A 21,754-nucleotide genomic window follows, 5' to 3' on the forward strand; every position below is an offset into this window, starting at 1 on the left:
CTATCTATATATATTAATCTTCTTTTCTCCTCAGCTTTTATCTTTTTATGTCTCTTTATGTTTTCCTAAGGAAGAAGAGGTCCTTGGCTTTTCAGACTCCAACACCACCACCCCATCACATATTGTCAGCTTCTTCTTCTTTTCTTCTCCCTCTCCCTCTCTCTTACTGACAACGATAAATAAACATCCCCACCCCCATCAAACATCAACACAAAAAAAGGGAGTGAGAAGTTTCTTTGGTTTTACATTTTTCTCATCTACATTCTACTTTCTATTCGGTCCCTCTGAATGCAAACAAAAATAAATCAGACAAACGCATGAGATGGCAGTTTTACTGAGAATTATTGAGGGTCACAAATGGAGAGATACCCTAAGCACTAAGAGTCATATCTCTATCTGCCCGATTTGATTATGTACTCCCTTTGTATTATGTGCGAAAATAGACAAAATATAAGTCTGATTCGTATCAATATCTAGTACACATTACAAACCCACTAAAGATGCCTTATGACGACGTGAATCAACATGTGAGAGAAACACAAACCCACAAAAGATCGGTATATTCCCAGAGGTGAAAATTTTCATGTAGCTAGAGCATTAAAAAGAAGAAACTGACAATGAAATTAAATATAAATCCTAAAGTGTCAATATACCTGATGATCGCCAAACTCAGGACAACACATTTAGTAACTGATAAGTCCTGAAAATGTACAATGACTGCTATCACTGTATAAACAAAGAAATTTAAGTAGAACGATAGAATAGTATCAAACCAATAAAAAGTAAATGTACTGAAAATAAGTCATCCTAAAATTCATTAGTGCGAACAATTAATGACGGGTTATCTATAATTTGGAAAAAAATTCAATCACTAAGATAAAACACTAAAATTAGAAAGAGGAAAATTGAAGACACCTCTTATGTGGTGAACCAATGGGTCATTGACGGTTGGAAGGTAATCTGGATAACCAAAGCAATCAAAAACTTTTCATCAAGTTTTATTGGGAAGAAAGTGTTACAGGATTAAAGAATATTAGAAAACGAAAATGAAAGAAAGTATTACCTTTGATTTTGAAAATGGAAAACTGGGTTGAAAATGGAAAACAGGGTTGGTTGGTTGCAAAGGGCTTGATTTGATATCAGGGTTTTAATTGGGAAAGAAACGGAGAAGAGGAACGAACATTTTTTTTTTTTTTTTTAATTGGGAAAACGCGAAACGGTGTCTCTGTTTTACCAAGACGTTGAGTTTTATAGTCCGGAAGATGCTTTAAATTACCGATTAATTTTCCGTGTTTTTTATTTTTTTTTGTTGAATGACAAATTTATCCTTAGACATAAGTTTTGTGAAAATTTTATTGGTGGAACTTTTGGGTACCCTTTTGATTTAAAAGATTGGTCTAAAATAGTGAATACGGGGACTAATAAACGGGGCAAGTTTTCCCATTATATATAAGATACCATCAGTAGGTTTTGGGTACATATTATTATGTTAAGTATAGTTATCATAGCCAATTTGTGTGATCGGGATTCGTGAGGCTGCAATTTAGAAAAAAGGAAATGGTAATAAGGTGTTTTGAGGTATTTGGGAGATCAGTTTGGAATTCCATCATGTGAATTTGGAGTGAAATTATACGAACAAGTACCTTTTTCTAATTAGAATATAAGCGCAAGGAGACATCTGATATAATTCCTAAGGAGTTTTTATCATCTCTTCTTCTTGTATCATCTTTTACTGGCAATGTGTTTAAAGCTTTGGTACTTGTACCAACACGTGAATTACGTCTGCAGGTTCATGAGATCCTGCAGAAGTTACTCCATCGTTTCCACTGGATAGTTCCTGGTTATGTGATGGGTGGTGAAAGCAGGTCTAAGGAGAAAGCCAGGTTATGAAAAGGTACGGAGCAGTATCATGATATTATATTTTTGTTTGTGCTCAATATTTAGATGATGTTTAATCCTGGTCAAGACTAGGGAGGTTGGGGCCATGGTCTTGGGTTTGATACCCACCTTCACGGGGGGAAATGGGATTTAAGGATGAAAGTTCTAGCTATCAAAACAAAAATGTTGGTAGACAAAACCTATAGAATACCTTCGGTTCCTCAAAAACATGACTGGAAGAGCTTGGTTTTTTAAAATGTTAAAAACACATCTTTATTTGATGTATGTATATTCACTCATCCTGCAAGTTCGTCACATTATTATGAAGGCACATCAATATAAAGCATTAGTTCCCTCTAATCTATTATGGCAATGTTCCAGTACATTTTAAGGAAATTGTTAACATATACTTTTCTGATCACTTTCACTTCTATATGCTATGTCTTTTGACTTGAATTTGTTTATACAAAACTATCTATCCTCGTTGCAAAACCTGGGCGTCTTTTGGACCTCCTGAAGAATACAACATCTTTTGTCCATGCTAATTTGCGCTAGATAATTTTCAAAGAGGTGAGGAAGGAAAACAATTATCTATCTTTAGACTTCTGAGTGCGGGAGAAAACAAGTAGTGCGGCACCACCTTCAACTTAGGGCAAAAAGAGATTCTCATTCACGAAGACAGGGCATGATGAAACCTTCTTCTTCTTCATCTCTTCTTCTTATTGGAAGCTTTATTTCATCCTCCTGCTCCCCCACTCCGGCATGTCAAGCAATGTAAGTTTCTTCAATACTGGGAACACTGCAACTTGTTGAGCGCTAAGAGTAACATTATCATCAATTTGGAAAAGCTTAAGGCCCGAAATTTCTTCTAGAGATTTTAGCTTCCCGAGGCCTGGTGGTAACTTCATTAAATTATCCACATTCAATGTGCGAAACTTTGGAAAAATCTCCCCGCCTCTTCGGAACGGCAGATGCCACTCCTCCAACTCTTTCATATTCCCAATCTTAAGCGTATCTAACTTCGGGAACACTACTACCGATTGTACTGAATCTTCACCACCAGTAGAAGTACCATCAATACTTCCCAGTCCATAAAACTCGCATCCGAAGCGTTTCACTGAGCCCAGCCCCCATAATTCAAGGTCTTCAAGGTTTTGACGTCTCCCCAAAGCAGGCAATTCCGAGCATTCAGTGCAGAATATCAGTTCCAGTTTCACCAGATTGGGTAAAGCTGTATTGCTTGACATCCACGATGGAAATCTATTCCCTTTGTAAAAAAATATATACAACTTTGCCAAGTTTGCATGCGGCTGGAGACCATCCAAAACACTCTCTATCCTTTTCTCTTTTCTTCTCCTGCAGCCGCATCCTGTCTTTCTTTAAAAAACCGTAAATCCAAGGACCGGAGCTTTTCTTTTTTCTTTAGTACTGCCTCTATTGAGTCCGCCACTTGTCCCAATCCCTCTATTCTTAGTTGAAGCATGGGGAGATGTTTCAAATCCTCTTGCGTGAAGTCAAGGAATTCACAATTATAAAAGCCCAATGTTTGAATTGCTCTAAATCTCTAATAATCTATAAGTCTAAACCAACCTGAAATTGCAGAAATTAAATTATAAATCAGTGATTAACGGAACTCAAAAAATCCAGTGACAAATTTTCATTAAAATGGATTTTAATCAAGAATTGGGTATCAAACTGAATTGGATTGGTGAGTGAACTAGTCTGTGTGAACTCATTATTAAGACACGCATCTATCCATACTTGCGGTAGATTTTCATGCTGATTGGGTCCTTCTCCTTTTCCAGGAATTTAATATGTATTTCCTAATATTCTTCCAACTTCTCCATCATCCCTTTTAGTAGAGACATATTCAAGCCAATTCTAAAAACAACTTTATCTCAAATAATCTGCTAGATAGCATAAAGTTTTCAATCCTTCCTAACAAAGGTAGACAATGAAAGAAAACAACTTCTCAAGGGAGTAAGAGATGGATAAAGTCATTATCTGCATAAAATATCTAATATCCCTGAGGTGTATAAAGCCAATTTCACTTTCAATTTTGGAAATAGTAGTCTGATTTGAAATATTTGTTTGTTTTCTATCTTTTCACTTCACAATCCACTATTCTTCGAAAAAACCAAATCAAATCAGCAAGAACTTTAAACATCAAATCTAGTGTAGGTTTTATAGTTACTACATGCATAAAAATCTCCACTTTAAGAGCTAATCAAACAGTTCACATAGAATCAATCATCTAAATATCAATATGCAATAAGAATTCATGTTAAAACAAACATCAAAATATCCGAAAACAAACCGTTAAAAGAAACTTAACCGAGATTGACAACAAGAGATCTTGAACGAAAGAGAAGGTTGGGGAATTATTCTTCTCAACTCTTAGTCCTTGGGAGTAAACTTTAATTACAAACAAAACCAATATTTTGCTCTAAATCCGTAACCGGTGCCCAATTGCTTGTTTTTGGTATATAGTGTGAGTTAGGATGGTCCTACCCCCTAAAATGGGTAGGACGCTATCTCTATTTTTCTATCTAGCATTTCTCAAAAAAATGGGAAAAGAATAAAAACATGTGAGGCTTAAGCCTCAAGGCGCTAAATAAAAGGCTTAAGCCTCAATGCGTTTTATTAAACCTTTTATACAGCAATGCCGTAGATATGAAGAAACTGTGCATCATTTAGTAGAAGACTAGTTATACCCCATCACCTCAGGACGTTCATTATTAAGAACCAAATTTAGACAACTACGTACAAAAGGTATGTCAAAGACCACTTACAGTTCCAATGGAAGGCTTATCCTTGCTAGCCTCAGTTAAGAACAAGCCACCAGCAGTTTTATTTGACTTCATCAGTCTCAAGAATACCCACAATGTCATCTTCCTTCAATAAAAGATGAGTTGATCCATAAAACTCGAGTTCTGTCCCAGTACACAATTTGCACTCCAGTCTAGACAACAAGGGAAAAAACAATATTAACAACAATGCGCAAACAAACAAACAAACAAACAGTTGAGAGCATTGGTAAGGGCTATGAAATCACCTTGACAGTAATTTCCAGTATGTTCTTCCCGAGAGTCTTACCCTCCCCAACAGCAACGACCTCACCTCCTTGTGGTTTTGATCGGGCTGTGAAAGGAAGCAAAATACTTCCTACAGTTTTCTCCTCTGCAGACTTGATCTTAACAAGGACTCTATCTTGAGTGTACTGCACAGTTGAAAAGGCAACAAGGATGAGCAATGTAACCTAATGAGAAAGAACTTAAACTCACAGGTTTGCACATTTTCCTAAGGAAGCAGCTACAGATAAAATGCAAAGCTTTATTGACACAAATTCCAAAAACAAATCCTCAACAAATCATTTCTTTCTCTTAATCTTATTTTCCAAAAACCAAACGGCCAAGAATAAACAGAAATGTAGATAAAATACTGAACAAATCTTATTTTCCAAAAAACAACCCATTCATATCTTATCTAAAACAAACATTTGTGCACTAATCTCATGTCATTAATTTTTTTTGAAGTAGTGAGAGATTTGAGGATTGGGTTGGTTGGTGTTTGGAGAAATGAGGGATTTTGAAAATCATAAAATCAATTACCTGTTGAGGTTGGGCTGATGCATGATTCTTCTTTGCAGGTGAACAAGTCACTGGATTACTGATCAATCGGTTATTCTGGGATGAAGTCGTCCCCATTAAGGATGATCTCTGGAATGTGGGAATTGGTGGTCCAGCTTTCTCTTTTTCTGCAGCGTTCTTCCAGAATTGGACAACGAAAAATTTCCAGTCGTTGGAGCATGGGGAGATGCTTCAAATCCTCTGGCGTGAAGTCAAGGAATTCACAATCAAAAAAATTCAAATTTTGAATTGCAGTGAGTTGGTTGAAGCCTTGGGGAAGTGACGACTGTGTAGAATAAGAGATGGAGAAAGAGTGAAGATTTGGGTAGTCATTTTCGTTGTGATCGGGGGAACCAATTCCACTGATTAGCAGCGAAAGAATACCTGTATCCCCCAATAATTTCAGCTTTTCAAGGAGGGGAGGAAGGGAAGGTTGCCTCCCCGTCAGTTGTGGACAATTAGATATCTTTAGACTTCTGAGTGCGGGAGAAAACAAGTAGTGCGGCACCACCTTCAACTTAGGGCAATCCGAGATCTCCAATACCTGAAGACAGGGCATGATGAAACCTTCTCCACCTTCTTCATCTCTTCTTATTGGAAGCTTTATTTCATCCCACTCCCACAAGATAGACAATGTAAGTTTCTTCAATACTGGGAACACTGCAACTGGAGGTGCTGATTCTCCACCTTTCATACTTTGTAGATAAAGTTCTTGAATTTTTAACTTTCCGAGACCTGGTGGTAATATTTGCAATTTCATGAAATCATACACAGTCAATGTGCGAAGCTTTGGAAAAATCTCCACGCCTCTTCGGAACGGCAGATGCCACTCCTCCAACTCTCTCATATACCCAATCTCAAGCGTATGTAATTTCGGGAACAATACTACCGATTGTACTGAATCTTCACCACCAGTAGAAGTACCATCAGTACTTCCCAGTCCATAAAACTCGCATCCGATGCGTTTCACTGACCACATCCCTTCTAATTTAAGGTGTTCAAGGTTTTGAAGTCTCCCCAAAGCAGGCAATTCCGAGCATTGATTGCAGCTTTTCAGTTCCAGTTTCACCAGATTGGGTAAATATGTATTAATGCTTGACATCCACAACGGAAATCTATTCCCTTCGTAATCTTCTACACGCAACTCTGCCAAGTTTGTATGCGGCTGGAGACCATCCAAAACATTCTCTTTCCTTTTTCTCTCTTCTTCTCCTGCAGCAGCATCATGTCTTTCTTCATCATCATGTCTTTCTTCATCACTTTCTTCAGAAAACACCAAATCCAAGGACCGGAGCTTTTCTTTTTTCTTTAGTACTGCCTCTATTGAGTCCGCCACTTATCCCAATCCCTCTATTCTTAGTTCTCCTTGTATATGGTCTAGAAGTTTTAACTCTCCAATCTGGCATCCTTTTCCACCATCACGATCCAATCTGACTCTTCTTAAGGTTCTTCTTAAGGTTCTAAGGCATCTCAATCGCTCCAAACCCCGTGGGAAATAACTCAACCCATAAGTTGCGTTTAGTTCGAGATGCCTGAGATTACGTAATTTCCCAATTCCTTCAGGTAGTTTTCTGAGATGACTACAATTATTTAGTTTCAACGTCTGTAAATTAAATAGATTACATACTGTTTCAGGTAATTTCTTCATCTTAATGTTAGAAGACAAGTTGAGGAGTCTCAAATGCAACAATCTCTCCACCTCATCTGGAAGTTCTTTTCCAAAAAAAGTGCCACTCAAGTCCAATACCCAAGATGCGCACTAATATCCTCCACATAATTTGCTGCACCAAAATGACGCAACTTGATGTTACAAACTTCTCTATCATTCTTCGTAAAAATAGAGGAATCACTCTTCCCGAGATGTTGGGCAAAATCATGCACAAGGTCATGCATTTTGCAACCAATGACGTTGCCTTCACTGTCTTTTTCAAAATCTTGGAACAAAGAGCGCATCGCGAGATCATTGAAATAGTTTGTACCAATTTTCTCTAGATCTTTTGAGCTATCATAGCTTAAAAACCCTTGTGCCATCCAAAGCTGGACCAATTCATCTTTATCTATTTCTGCATCTTCACGAAATATAGCACAATAAGAAAAACATCGCTTCAAATATGAAGGCAAAGCGTAATAACTTAATAAAAGAGAAGGTAAAAAGCCATGCTCATCTTCCGACATTACTTCCCATATGTCACTTGCCAATACATCTTCCCATTCTAGTACGGATCTTTTAAGGCACATAAGACTTGCGATAATTTTTACCGCTAGAGGGACACCCTTACATTTCCAGGCAATTTTTTTTCCGATTTCTTCAAACTTTTCGCGGTTGTCTTGTATTTCCCTGAGAGCTATATGTTTAAAGAATGACCAACACTCTTCATCAGACAATTGCCCAAGCCTATGTATATAGGTGGAGGTCATCCTCTTTGCAATGTTCTCATCTCGAGTAGTAATTATTATTCTGCTTCCATGTGCACCACCTTTAAGTGAGACCTTCAATTTTCTCCAAATCTCTGGATCATAGGTCCATACGTCATCTAGCACAAGAAGGAACTTCTTTCCCTTTACCGATTCAGACAAACATTCATGCAGATCTTGCAACACTACAGTAATAGGGATATTACCAGTAGCTTGTTGAATAATGGATTTGGCCACCCTTTCAAGATCAAAAGGCTTCGAGACACAAACCCACATCCGCTTTTCAAAGTTGTTTGTCACTAGCACATCTTTGAGGATTAGTTGCACAAGTGTCGTCTTGCCGAAACCCCCTGTACCAACTATAGAGATGAGTGGGACATGTGACTCTTGATGACCGGTCTCACTTAGTAACATGCTTACTATACTATATATATCATCAACAAAAGAGCTCGTTGATCTCGGAGGTTCGTCACGACTTTGACTTTCAGAGAGATTAGGAAGTAGAGCTTTATTTTTAACAATCCGATCTAGTCTTTCGTTTAAACAAGAAAATTGAGAAAATAAGCCGGACAAAACCTCCCCACTGATAGGAGCATCAAGTAGTTGGATTCTGGTATTCCAGTCATCCAATACATCGTCAGCATCATATAAGATGCGTGTGAGTCGTTCTAACCAAACCTTTACTACTGGGTTGTTGACTTGCTTTTCCTCTGCATCCTCAACCACTGCTTGGATAAAAACGAGTGTATCTTCGAGTTTTTCGCTTTCATTAGCTACACCCGCCAATAGATTCACCTGATCTGTTTGGAGGATCGAACGCAATTGCTCCAACACACCGGAGATCACCGCATGAGCCATAGTGATAAGAAACGAAGAGAAATTATCCAAATGCAGGGGCAAGACTGCTCAGGTTCGTTGTAGTCACACGACCCACCTAACCTTTGTCTCAAACACCAATAATTCACATAGGTGGGTCTAGAACATTATTTATTTATTTATTTATTACAATGACTTGGGAATAATCTCCAGTGATTGCAGACGACTGTAACGAATCAAGAAAAAGCTTTGATTGGATGTAGGGTTCTGCGTTGGTAATAGACTGCTCTTGTTAAAATCTGAAAGAAAATTGAATGTAGAGATGAAACCGCTGATCATTCAGGGTTAAATTGAATCCCCTGGGGTCAAACCAAACAATGTCTTTTTGTAAGCCCCCCAGGCCTTATACGAACACAATTCTGAAGTGAGGCTTACTACCGTTCGTCAATTAGATCATGTAAAATTAATAATCTATCAAAGAAATATTATGAAGAATCAGAGTGCAAAATTGGTTTAAAACATTACAATCTCAATACAGACACCAAACAGACTTTTTCTATATCTGATACATGATTAAATTGAGTTCTGAAGTCAGCTGTCAGAATGGTGCAATTGCCGTAGGGTCATCTGTTATCAAGTTACACACACACTAACACTGGGTTGGATATGAAGTTACGGTCGAGGACAACAATTTTGTAGCACATTCCACTAGGCTGGCGAGTAATCAGCGAAGCAGAATTGCAAAAGAATGTGGGCAAAGACGTGGTGACATTGGTTCTCCAGACAGTGTACAAACAGATGCACTTGTGAGAAACACAAGTAATCTGAATCGCTTGGATAAAGAATTGTGAGAATGCCCTTTGCTCCATCTCTCTGAAATTTTAGGAAAATGTGAAGAAGATATCTTGTTAAAATGCTGATACAGTTGAGGAAACAAACTAGCTGCTAGTGCTCATCTTGGCCTTTCAATGAGACTAATGCACTTTCTTGTGGTTGGCCTCTAAGCTTTAGAGAAGCTGGTAACCATCTACGCAGTCTTTCTGCACCACCTGCTCAGAATACACCAAACTAAGTACTTCTGAAACACAAAAGGAGATAATGCCAACGATGTGCACTTCCAGAAATTGGTTTTAAAGGAGCAGAGGCAGCCCAGGGCAGTGAACAGAACTAAAGAAAAAGACATGTATGAGTAGCATAGTAAAAAGCCTGAGTGAACCAACAGCACTGCCTTTTCAGGATGTTTTACATCATAGAAGACCAAATCTGATGATTGAATCACCTCAAAACATCTCTTTAAAAGTGAAGGAAAACAAAAGTTCTTTATCATAAAACAGATGGTATGTCTGGGAAAACTGGGGAAAACAGAATTATGTATTGGCATCTGAGATCTCAAAGGGGTGGTCTCTTCAATGGTGAGAAAGTATAAATACCTAAGACTATGAAAAATAAGAAAAACTAATAACAAGTTTTTGTTAACTTACAGATCCAGTCTTTCATGTATTGCCTGCCGCACTGAAGAGTTGAGACCATATGCAATTGAGTTGAAAAGACCCTGAATCAGCATCAATGGCTCAGTATCTCTGACAAAACTTAGATAATTATAGCTCATGAAAATTGTAACAATTAGTTGATTAGTTCTTACGCACTTCAACTCTAAATAAATTCTAGTATCTCAGGTAAAGTCTGATACAATAAAGACTTTGACAAAGCATTTAACAAAAACTCAAACCAATGAAGAATTAAGAATAGGGGCAAAACATGTGGAAAAATCAAGCTGTTGTTCAAAATACTAGAATACAGTCAGTGTTGAACATCTAGAGTACATAAGAAAGGCGGATGACGACAGGTTTAGCCAAGTCCTGGGGAAGATTCTGGGATCACTCTTTGGATACGCAGGTGGCACTCTACAATGTGTCATTTATTACATGCTGAACGATGAAGAAAGGATATTACGCGGAAAGGAGAGAGAATGAAAAGAACTGTTAATCTAGTTCCTTGCTTACATATAAATTGATATACAGAATCGATATCACTGTAAATGTCAGGTTCCCAATCTTCAAGCAGCTGAACTTGAGAATTTTAAAAATAACTGAGGTTTTCATACATACCATAAGTTCAGCCATTCCAACATCCAGAAATGAGAGCCAAAATTTTTTGTGGCCTGGATCAATGAAATCATGTATTCGATTGATTGTGCCAAATGCCCATGACCCCATCTGTTTAAAGCCTATGAAAAAGAAGCCAAAATCAGCATGAACCACAAGATAACATGCGATTCCATCACAAGAAAATGAAAACTAGCATGAACGCAAGTGTATATGGAATCGTTATACCAAAGAGCTCTATCTAACGTGAAATGGTTTATAACTGGAAAGGAAAAGCACTGTCACATCGAAGTTAGAAGCATTTCTAGGCACGTCCTCCAAAACTATGTAACAATTGCATTGAGCAACATTCTGAGGACAAGAATAACTTCCTTTACAGGAGGACAAGGATTTTGCTCTCTGGAAAACTTGCAAATTGTCAAATAGAGTGATAATTGATAAGCCAACATAGCATACCTTCATGTCTGCCCTTGTATCAGATGGATGTGATCGGTCTGACATGCCCACTGCCATCTAAAGTAAAAGAAACATTGTGTCAGAGTGTATCTAGAATCTAGAATCGGTGTAAATACACATCAACAATTTATTGTTTACTATTTTTCGTTTTCTTGTTTTCACATTATTGTCAAGATAACTAAGACATTTCAACTAGGTTTATCCCACTCATCCTTCCCCATCTGACCACTTTACTCCCTTACAATGGCACATATTACATTATGTCCATTTATATTTTCCTAAACCAACTGGAACACATATACTTCCTATAGTAATTCTGGTATAACCATATACATACACGGGTTGCATTGTTGATCATGCATATCACTTGGAAGTATGTAAGTCCGTTGAAAAGAATAGCACCCCACAGTGGAGCATAAAATGTTATAAAGTGGACAGCCCGCACACAACAGATATAGACTCGTGAGAACAACTATCTTCATCAGACAATTTTTTTCCAACTTCTTTGAACTTTTTGAGATCGACTTGTCTTTCCCTGAAAGCTATATGTTTAAAGAATGACCAACTATCTTCATCAGACAATTCCCCAATCCTACGTATATAGATGGAGCCCATCTTCTTTGCAATGTTCTCATCTCGTGTGGTGATTATTATTCTGCTTCCATGTGCACCGCCATCCAGTGAGACCTTCAACTTGCTCCAAATCTCTGGATCGTAGGTCCATACATCATCTAGCACAAGAAGGAACTTCTTTCTTTGTACGGATTCAGACAAACGCTCATGCAGATCTTGCCACGCTACAGTACTAGGGACATCACCAGTAGCTTGTTGAATAATAGATTTGGCCACCCTTTCGAGATCAAAAGGCTCTGAGACACAAACCCACATCCGTTTTTCAAAGTTGTTCACTTGCTCTTCTTTGAGGATTAGTTGCACAAGTGTTGTCTTGCTGAAACCGCCAGTACCAACTATGGAGATGACAGATGAGTGGAACATGTGAATCTTGATGACTACTCTCACTTAGTAAGATGGTTACCATAATATTTTTATCATCAACACGACCATAGACCTCAGATACATCAATGAAAGAGCTTGTTACTGGTCGAGGTTCTTCACGACTTTGTCTTTCGTTTATGTCCCTCATCTTACTACCAACGCCATGGTGTACAGTAACAACACTTTTTAAACAAGAAAATTGGGAAAACAAGCAAGAACGAACCTTCTCACTGACAGGAGCATCAAGTTGTTGGATCTGTGAGCTGAGATTTCGGGTTTTCCACTCGTCCAATACATCGTCAGGATCATAGGAGATGCTTGTGAGTTGTTTTAACCAAACCTTCACTGCTTCGTTCTTGACTTGCTTTTCCTCGGCATCCTCAAGCACTCCTCGGATAAGAGTGAGTGTATCTTCGAGTTGTTCACTTTTTTACGTACACCCGCCAATAGATTCACCTCTGTTTGGAGGATAGAACGCAATTGCTCCAACACAAAGAGATCACTGCATCCGCCATAGTGATAAGTGATCAGGTAATGAATATCACAATGAGAAGAAAAACAACAGAAAGAGAAATGTCAATCAGTTGGTTTTGCGTGGTAAAGAAATGTCAGACAGTTGGTTTGGACTTTGGAATGTCAATCAGCATTACAATAGATTCAGTAAAATTAAGGAATTGGGAAAGAGATTAACATGATCATTTCCTTGTTAGCCTATAATAAATGGCTGAACGAGCTGCGGCAGGTATTCGTTTTATTGATAAAGTGAAACTATAAATACTCTCTCTTGTGAGTGTTTGCACCATATAAAATCTTTTGGTATAAATTATGAACTCTACGAGCACACTCTTGCTGCTACTGACTCCTGTTTGATGTGTTGGAGAAATTGCATGCTGCAGTTCTGTTGAACCATACAGTTGGCAAGGGAAGCTGACACTGTAACAAAATTTGAGACTTTTTGCCACCCTCATCTCATTTCCCTCACGCTTCAAATTCACTTTCATTTGGTCCTATAAATGAAATTTAACCAAATGCTGTGAACCGTGAAAGCAAGCTCACGACATAGCTCCCAGCCGAGTTGTTGAAAGTGGAAAGTTGAGACTTCCTTTGTGAAAATTTGTTCCTTCGACATTTGCTTTTTTGTAGTTCAGTTCGGTTCTTGCCAAGAATAACTCAACCTGGCTCTTTAATTGCTGACCTGCAAGATGAGGTCATGCGTAGCCTTATCAGGAATTGCTCTCAACGCGTCTTCAAAGTCTATTCCAATTCTATGCACCACCTACTTTTCATTGCAGAATCACATTCCAAGGATTTACATTGTCACGGCAATGGTTTCTTAAAAGTTCACAGTTCTTTCCACAATTCCATTCTTACATAGTTGCTCTGGTAAATTCACCCAAGACAAACAATACATTGGAATTCTATTTGACTCCAAATTTGTGTCACTGACTTTGAGACAGCTCAATTTAATTAAACCTGCTTATATTATTCTGGTAAAAATACAAACATTCTGAAGACCTTTATGAGTACAGAAATGTCACATTTGCTGAATTGGAACACCCACTGACGAAACTTCCACCCATACCACCAACTCATTTGACAGGGGTACACAAATATATCACAGGTCTAGAAAACTACGAAAAGTTACACTGCTAAAACTAATTTATAACTGACAAAGAAAATGCCAGAATAAATTCCAACTGTTTACGCACTGGGATTAGTAACAATTTACTCGGTATAACACAACGTCCAAAAATATATTAAGAAACTATGACGTCTTCACAACTTTTATGACAACACAGCCATCACATCCGATGCCCTAAGAGCTATATCATCAGCACCATCGGTTCCCTTGAAGTCATTCCCAGCATATTTCTAGTACAAGACAGTGTCCCCTGGGGTGATGGTCAGCGCTTTCCTGTTGCCTTCCTCGTCTAGAGGACCAGGACCAACAGGCATCACCTAATTCAACATAACATGAAATGAACAAACATTACACACACAGTACCATACACATAAAAGTCTCCTGAAACTGAAAGGCCTGATTATTCACGAAAACTATTTGAAAACAGATACTAAACTATATGCATCAAAGCCTTGAGGCTCACTGCCTCTACAAGGTATAAGGCGAGCTTCAGAGGCTCCTGAGGCTTCAGCCTCAATAAAATAATAATAATAAACGAGAAAAAGGAAAAATCAGGTTTGATGAGAGAAGTTTGGGATTTCTAATTGAATGAGGTGTTTTGATGCTCAAAACAAAACCAAATGTATTTAATCTTTAAAAAAGTTAAGAGGGGGATAAAGTATTTTAAAAAAAAAAAAAAAAAAAACTGGAAAAAAAAAAATGGGAAAAGAAAAGAAACATGTGAGACTTAAGTCTCAACACACTAAATAAAAGGTGCACGCCTTGAGACTTCAGGCGCCAATGCATTTTTTTAAACCTTTTATACAGCAATGCCATAGATATGAAGAAACTGTGCATCACTTAATAGTAGACTGGTAGTTAGAACTTAGAACCCCATAACCTAACAACGTTCATTATTACGAACCAAATTTGGACAGCTACGGACAAAAGGTATGTCAAAGACCACTTACAGTTCCAATGGAAGGCTTATCCTTGCTAGCCTCAGTTAAGAACAAGCCATCAGCAGTTTTCTGCTCCGCCTCAGCAACCTAAAACAATGTAATCCAGCTAAAAGTGAATATCAAATTAAAATCTCATTTTAAAGCACGTGTTTAACTTTAATACAGACAAAATCTGGGGAGCCTTAAAAAACATCACCTTTTTCTTAAGTTCCACTAGTTACGGACTCTTAGATCACCGGATTAATAACAATAGTTACAATATACATAGGATGAATTTATCTGACCTTGATTAAAACACGGTCGTTTAGAGGCTTGAGATCTTTGACTTCATCGGTCTCAAGAATACCCACAACGTCATCTTCCTTCAATAAAAGATGAGTTGATCCATCAGACTCAAGTTCTTTCCCAGCATATTTGGAGTACACAATTTCTACTCCAGTCTAGGCAACAAGAGAAAAAACAATATAAACAAGAATACTCAAACAAACAGTTGAGAGCATTGGAAAGGGCTATGAAACCACGTTGACACTAATTTCCAGTTTGTTCCTCCCGAGAGTCTTACCCTCCCCAACAGCAACAACCTCACGTCCTTGTGGTTTTGATTGGGCCGTTGAAGGAAGCAAAATAACTCCTACAGTTGAGAAAGCAATTAGGATGAGCAATGTAACCAAATGAAGAAAGCAGAACTTAAACTTACAGGTTTGCACATTTTCCTCAAGAAGCAACTACAGGTAAAATACATGCCATTAATTTTCTATGTAACAGTGTGCCTGACATGGGGTAAAATCGCAAAACTTTATTGACTCTAAAATGCCTGAACAAATCATTTCTTTCTCTTAAACTTATTTTCCAAAAACCATTGTCATTCAAGCAAATGGCCAAGAATAAAAAGAAGTGCAGATAAAATACTAGATAAGCATATCACACATTATTCACACCTAATTCATCAAGAAGAAAGTCAAGACAACAAAACAGCACTCTATTCCATCATTCCACAGGCTTGTAACCAGATTCCATTATTGGAACTTCTTCACAAAATTCACACACACCAATCAAACAAGAAGAAGAAGAAGTGAACTTCACATTTGAAAAACGAAGGTAAACTTTTTTTTTTGAAGTAGTGAGAGATTTTTTTTTGGAGAAATGAGGAAATGGCTAGAAAACCCTCGCAATTTAACGTTTATTGTTTTGCCATTTCACTGAGTGCATCGCAATTTGATGTCGGGTGGATCTAGAACAATTAGATAGGATTTTCGAGATTTGGTATTTGGTGCAAACTTGTTTCCAGTATATCGGTTTTGTCCAAGCAAGTGGAAATCATACAGAGTGTATGGTGATTGCTCGTGACACTTTCATGAACATTTTAAGTGGATATATTATGTATATGATTTTCGGTAACTACTAAATTAGCTAATTCTAAGCCATACAATTGTTTCTGCCCAAAACAGTTTGAGCTAGAGTACGGTGGTTATCAATGGAAAAATGTTATATGGGTATTGAAGCTTTACTATTACAAAACAAACAATTTGTATAATTCATGGTTAATTTGGATTTAGGAGTTGTAGTGCATCCAATGGGTTTAAGGCAAGTAGTGCATTCAAGACTTCAAGTGGGCTTAAGTTTTTTTGTTGGGGGCACTTTAATTCTTCATTCTTTATGATACTTTGTTGTATTTCTTTTTGAGTTTTTTTGTTGGGGGCACTTTAATTCTTCATTCTTTATGATACTTTGTTGTACTTTTTTTTGACTTGCATAGAGTCACGTAGAGCAGAAGAATTTAATTTAAAAGTCGTTGTGATAAAAATAACGAATACAAATTTAAAACTTTTTCTAAATTCACATTTTCTAAATTCACAAGAAATGTTTTATTATTGTGAGTTTGACACGATTCTTGGTAACATGAGAACGTTAATTATCAAGAACCAAATTTGGACAACTACTTACAAAAAGGTATGTCAAAGACCACTTACCTTTGCTAGCCTCAGTTAATAACAAGCCACCAGCAGTTTTATTTGACTTCATCAGTCTCAAGAGTCAAGAATACCCACAATGTCATCTTCCTTCAATAAAAGATGAGTTGATCCATAAAACTCGAGTTCTGTCCCAGCATATTTTGAGTACACAATTTGCACTCCAGTCTAGACAACAATGGAAAAAACAATATTAACAATAATACACAAACAAACAGTTCAGAGCATTGGAAAGGACAATGAAATCACCTTGACAATAATTTCCAGCTTGTTCTACACAAAGCAACGAGGATGAACAATGTAACCGAATGAGAAAGAAGAACTTAAACTCACAGGTTTGCAGGTGAACAAGTCACTGGCTTACTGATCAATCGGTTATTCTGGGATGAAGTCTTTGTAATTAAGTTCGATCTTTGGAATGTGGGAATTGGTGCTCCAGCTTTCTCTTTTTCTGCAGCGTTCTTCCAGAATTGGACAACCAGATATTTCCAGTAGTTGAAGCATGGGGAGATGCTTCAAATCCTCTGGCGTGAAGTCAAGGAATTCACAATTAACAAATTCCAACGTTTGAATTGCAGTGAGTTGGTTGAAGCCTTGGGGAAGTGACGACTGTGTAGAATAAGAGATGGAGAAAGAGTGAAGACATGGGTAGTTGTGACCGGGGGAACCAATTCCACTGATTATTGACTTTGAAAGAACACCTGTATCCTTCCGTAATATCAGCTCCTCAAGGAGGTGAGGAAGGCAAGGTTGCCTCCCGGTCAGTTGTGGACAACTAGATATCTCTAGACTTCTGAGTGCGGGAGAAAACAAGTAGTGCGGCACCACCTTCAAGTTAGGGCAATCCGAGATCTCCAATACCTGAAGACAGGGCATGATGAAACCTTCTTCTTCTTGAGCACTAATAAGAGTAACATTATCATCGTCCCCAGTGTTCCTGCTAATAAGTCCGAAAAGTACAAGGCCCACTCTTTGTAGAATAAGTTCTTCTAGAGATTTTAGCTTTCCGAGACCTGGTGGTAACATTTGCAGCTTCATCAAATTAATAACAATCAATTTGCGAAGTTTTGGAAAAACCTCCACGCCTCTTCGGAACGGCATATGCGACTCCTCGCACTCTTCCATATTATAAATCTTAAGCGTATGTAACTTCGGGAACACGACTACTGAATCTTCACCACCGGTAGAAGTACCATCAGTACTTCCCAGTCCATAAAACTCGTGATCCAATGCGTTTCACTGAGCCCAGCTTCCATAATTCAAGGTGTTCAAGGTTTTGAAGTCTCCCCAAAGCAGGCAATTCCGAGCATTGAGTGCAGTCTCTCAGTTCCAGTTTCACCAGATTGGGTAAGGCTATATTGTTTGACATCCACGACGGAAATTTATTCCCTTGGTAAAAAAGTATATACAACTTTGCCAAGTTTGTATGCGGCTGGAGACCATTCAAAACACTTTCTTCTCTTCTTGCATCATCATGTCTTTCTTCAGAAAACCGTAAATCCAAGGACCGGAGCTTTTCTTTTTTCTGTAGTACTGCCTCTATTGGGTCCGCCACTTGTCCCAATCCCTCTATTCTTAGTTCTCCTTGTATATGGTCTAGAAGTTTTAACTCTCCAATCTGGCATCCTTTTCCACCGTTAAATTTGACTCTACTTAATGTTCTAAGGCACCTCAATCGCTCCAAACCCCGTGGGAAATAATTCAAGGCAAAAGTTTCTTTCAGTTCGAGATGTCTAAGATTAGGTAATTTCCAAATTCCTTCAGGTAGTTTCCTCAGAGAATAACACTCATTTAGTTTCAACATCTGTAAATTAAATAGATTACATACTGTTTCAGGTAATTTCTTCATCTTTCTGTTAAAAGACAAGTTGAGGAGTCTCAAATGTAACAATCTCTCCACCTCATCTGGAAGTTCTTCAAGAGAAGTTTTATGCAAGTTCAATACCCGAAGGCATGTCATCTGACATAATTGTAATTTAAGGTGCTTACTAGAGCCCTTTGCTATATCAAAATGACGCAACTTGATGTTACCGACTTCTCTATCATTCTTCATAAAAATAGAGGATTCACTCTTGGCGAGATGTTGGGCAAAATCATGCACAAGGTCATGCATCTTGCAACCAATGACGTTGCCTTCACTGTCTTTTTTAAAATCTTGGAACAAAGAGCGCATCGCGAGATCATTAAAAAAGTTTGTACCCGTTTTCTCCAGATCTTTTGAGCTATCATAGCTAAGAAAACCTTGCGCCATCCAAAGCTTGACCAATTCATCTTTATCTATTTCCGCATCTTCTTGAAAGATAGCACAATAAGAAAAACATTGCTTCAAATGTGAAGGCAATGCATAATAACTTAATAAAAGAGAAGGTAAAAAACCATGCTCATCTTCTGACATTACTTCCCATATGTCACTTGCCAATACATCTTCCCATTCTAGTACGGATCCTTTAAGGCACATAAGACTTGCGATAATTTTTACCGCTAGAGGGACACCCTTACACTTACAGGCAATTTTTTTTCCGATTTCTTCAAACTTTTCGCGGTTGTCTTGTATTTCCCTGAGAGCTATATGTTTAAAGAACGACCAACACTCTTCATCAGACAATTGCCCAAGCCTATGTATATAGGTGGAGGTCATCCTCTTTGCAATGTTCTCATCTCGAGTAGTAATTATTATTCTACTTCCATGTGCACCACCTTTTAGTGAGACCTTCAATTTTCTCCAAATCTCTGGATCATAGGTCCATACGTCATCTAGCACAAGAAGGAACTTCTTTCTTTGTATGGATTCAGACAAACGTTCATGCAGATCTTGCCACGCTACAATACTAGGTACATCACCAGTAGCTTGTTGAATAATGGATTTGGCCACCCTTTCAAGATCAAAAGGCTTCGAGACACAAACCCACATCAACTTTTCAAAGTTTTTCATCACTTGCCTATCTTTGAGGATTACTTGCACAAGTGTCGTCTTGCCGAAACCCGCTGTACCAACTATGGAGATGAGTGGAACATGTGAATTATGATGACTAATCTCACTTAGTAACCTGCTTACTATACAATATATATCATCAACACGACCATAGATCTCAGAATCATCAACAATAGAGCTCGTTACTGGTCGAGGTTCTTCACGACTTTGCCTTTCGGTGAGATTAAGTAGAGTTATATCTCTGACAGTCCCTAGTCTTTCGTTTATGTCAATCATCTTACTACCAAAATCATTGTGTACATTATCACTTTTTAAACAAGAAAATAGAGAAAACAAGCAGGACCAAACCTTCTCACTGAGAGGAGCATAGTCGACATCAAGTAATTGGATCTGTGAGCTGAGAATTTCGGTTTTCCACTCATCCAATACATCGTCAGCAACATAGGAGATGCGTGTGAGTTGTTCTAACCAGCCCTTCACTATTCCGCTTTTGATTTGCTTTTCCTCTGCATCCTCAAGCACTCCTAGGATAAGAGAGAGTGTATCAGTGAGTTTTTCGCCTTCTTTACGTACACCTACCAATAGATTCACCTCTGTTTGGAGGATAAAACGCAATTGCTCCAACACACCAGAGATCACTGCATGAGCCATAGTGATAAGTTATCAGGTAATGTATATCACAATCAGAAGAAAAACACCAGAAAGAGAAGACACCCAATTTGTAAATGCAAGGGCAAAGCTGCCTAGGTTCGTTGTTAGCACAATTTTTTTTGGTAACTGTTGTTAGCACAATTTGCAAAATGTAGTCCACACACTTTCTCAGTAACTATATCCCACGACCCAGCCAACACCATTAATTCACATAGGTGGGTCAAGAGATGTTTCTCGAATATGACTTTGTTCACACGCTTAAAAGCATTACAATGACTTTGCAGAGAATAGTTGTATTGCGTGGTAAAGAAATGTCAGACAGTTGGTTTGGACTTTGGAATGTCAATCAGCATTACAATAGATTCAGTAAAATTAAGGAATTGGGCAAGAGATAAACATGATCATTTCCTTGTTAGCCTATAAATGGCTGAACGTTTATTGTTTGCAACTCTATAAATACGTTATTCGTTTTACTGATAACGTGAAACTATAAATACGTGTTTGCAACTCTACGAGCACTCTCCTGCTGCTACTGACTCCTGTTTGATATGTTGGAGAAATTGCATGCTGCAATTCTGTTGAACCACACAGTTGGCACTTTGTAGCAGTCTGTTACACCATAATTTCCTAGTAACAAAATTAGAGATTTTTCCTTATCTCATTTCGCTTGCGCTTCAAATTTCTATTTTGGTCCCTACAAATAAAATTTGAGACTTTTAACTCATTCCTTGCGCTTCAAATTTCCTCATTTTGGTCCTACAAATAAAATTTGAGATTTTTTGTCATTCTATCTAACTTTAACTGATATAAAGGACTCCTACCAAGACATCTAAAAGTAAATTTGTAATTGCATGACAAATTACCTGAATCGTAAAACCAAAAGCTGTGAACTGTGAAAGCTGACAAAACAAGGATGGATCTCAAAACTGATTTTATAGAATTCATTATCTTAATCATTGCAAAGGAAGGTTCTCTATTTATATACAATCATTACACACTAACTGAATGAGCAGCTGTCACTTACAACTGTCTTAAGCTTAACAAACTAACTAACTCTTAACTGATTTGCTGACGTGTCTTCAATTGATGATCTGTCTTCAATATGCTTAGTAAAAGCAACCACACGACATAGAAGACCTTGCACAACAACTCATGTCTTGGTGGTGCGGGAGTGATATTCAGAGGAAACAATGCAGAGTTGCTGGGAGTTCTAGCCCATGGAATGGGGATGACTACAAGCTATGATGTTGAATGCACAGCCATTGTACTGGCAGCTGAAGTGGCTGGAGGCAATAACTGGAAACATCTATGGGTAGAATGTGA

General features: G+C 38.0%; 2 protein-coding genes across 6 annotated transcripts; both read right to left on the reverse strand.

The window, feature by feature from the left end:
* Positions 1-2,217: 2,217 nt before the first annotated feature.
* On the reverse strand, positions 2,218-13,604 carry LOC147512549 (putative disease resistance protein RGA1). Its single transcript, XM_086595589.1, is given in 9 exon segments — positions 2,218-3,468; positions 4,671-4,840; positions 4,934-5,098; positions 5,490-7,259; positions 7,262-9,787; positions 10,220-10,290; positions 10,847-10,965; positions 11,300-11,356; positions 12,519-13,604. Coding segments are annotated over 2 exon segments (3,219 nt in total). The 5' UTR covers positions 8,781-9,787; positions 10,220-10,290; positions 10,847-10,965; positions 11,300-11,356; positions 12,519-13,604; the 3' UTR covers positions 2,218-3,468; positions 4,671-4,840; positions 4,934-5,098; positions 5,490-5,559.
* A 153-nt stretch (positions 13,605-13,757) lies between these two features.
* LOC147512550 (20 kDa chaperonin, chloroplastic-like) lies at positions 13,758-20,737 on the reverse strand. 5 transcript variants are annotated; one of them, XR_015215021.1, is made up of 6 exons: positions 20,372-20,683; positions 17,098-20,304; positions 16,849-17,016; positions 15,441-15,509; positions 15,163-15,240; positions 14,904-14,965 (listed from the first exon to the last, which is right to left on the reverse strand). XR_015215021.1 is itself a non-coding variant. In XM_086595588.1 (5 exons), exons 1-5 carry the CDS (start codon positions 15,618-15,620, stop codon positions 14,168-14,170), a joined length of 435 nt encoding a protein of 144 aa, XP_086451714.1. In that variant the 5' UTR covers positions 15,621-15,803; the 3' UTR covers positions 13,758-14,167. The 5 variants fall into 5 exon arrangements, 1 of the variants encoding a protein (XP_086451714.1); XM_086595588.1 differs by lacking the exons at positions 16,849-17,016; positions 17,098-20,304; positions 20,372-20,683 and adding exons at positions 13,758-14,254; positions 15,576-15,803 and having other exon boundaries at positions 14,888-14,965; positions 15,163-15,318; XR_015215020.1 differs by having other exon boundaries at positions 17,182-20,737.
* Positions 20,738-21,754: the final 1,017 nt, after the last annotated feature.

The sequence above is a fragment of the Coptis chinensis genome, chromosome 3, assembly GCF_015680905.1.
Source record: "Coptis chinensis isolate HL-2020 chromosome 3, ASM1568090v1, whole genome shotgun sequence".
Lineage (NCBI taxonomy): Eukaryota > Viridiplantae > Streptophyta > Magnoliopsida > Ranunculales > Ranunculaceae > Coptis > Coptis chinensis.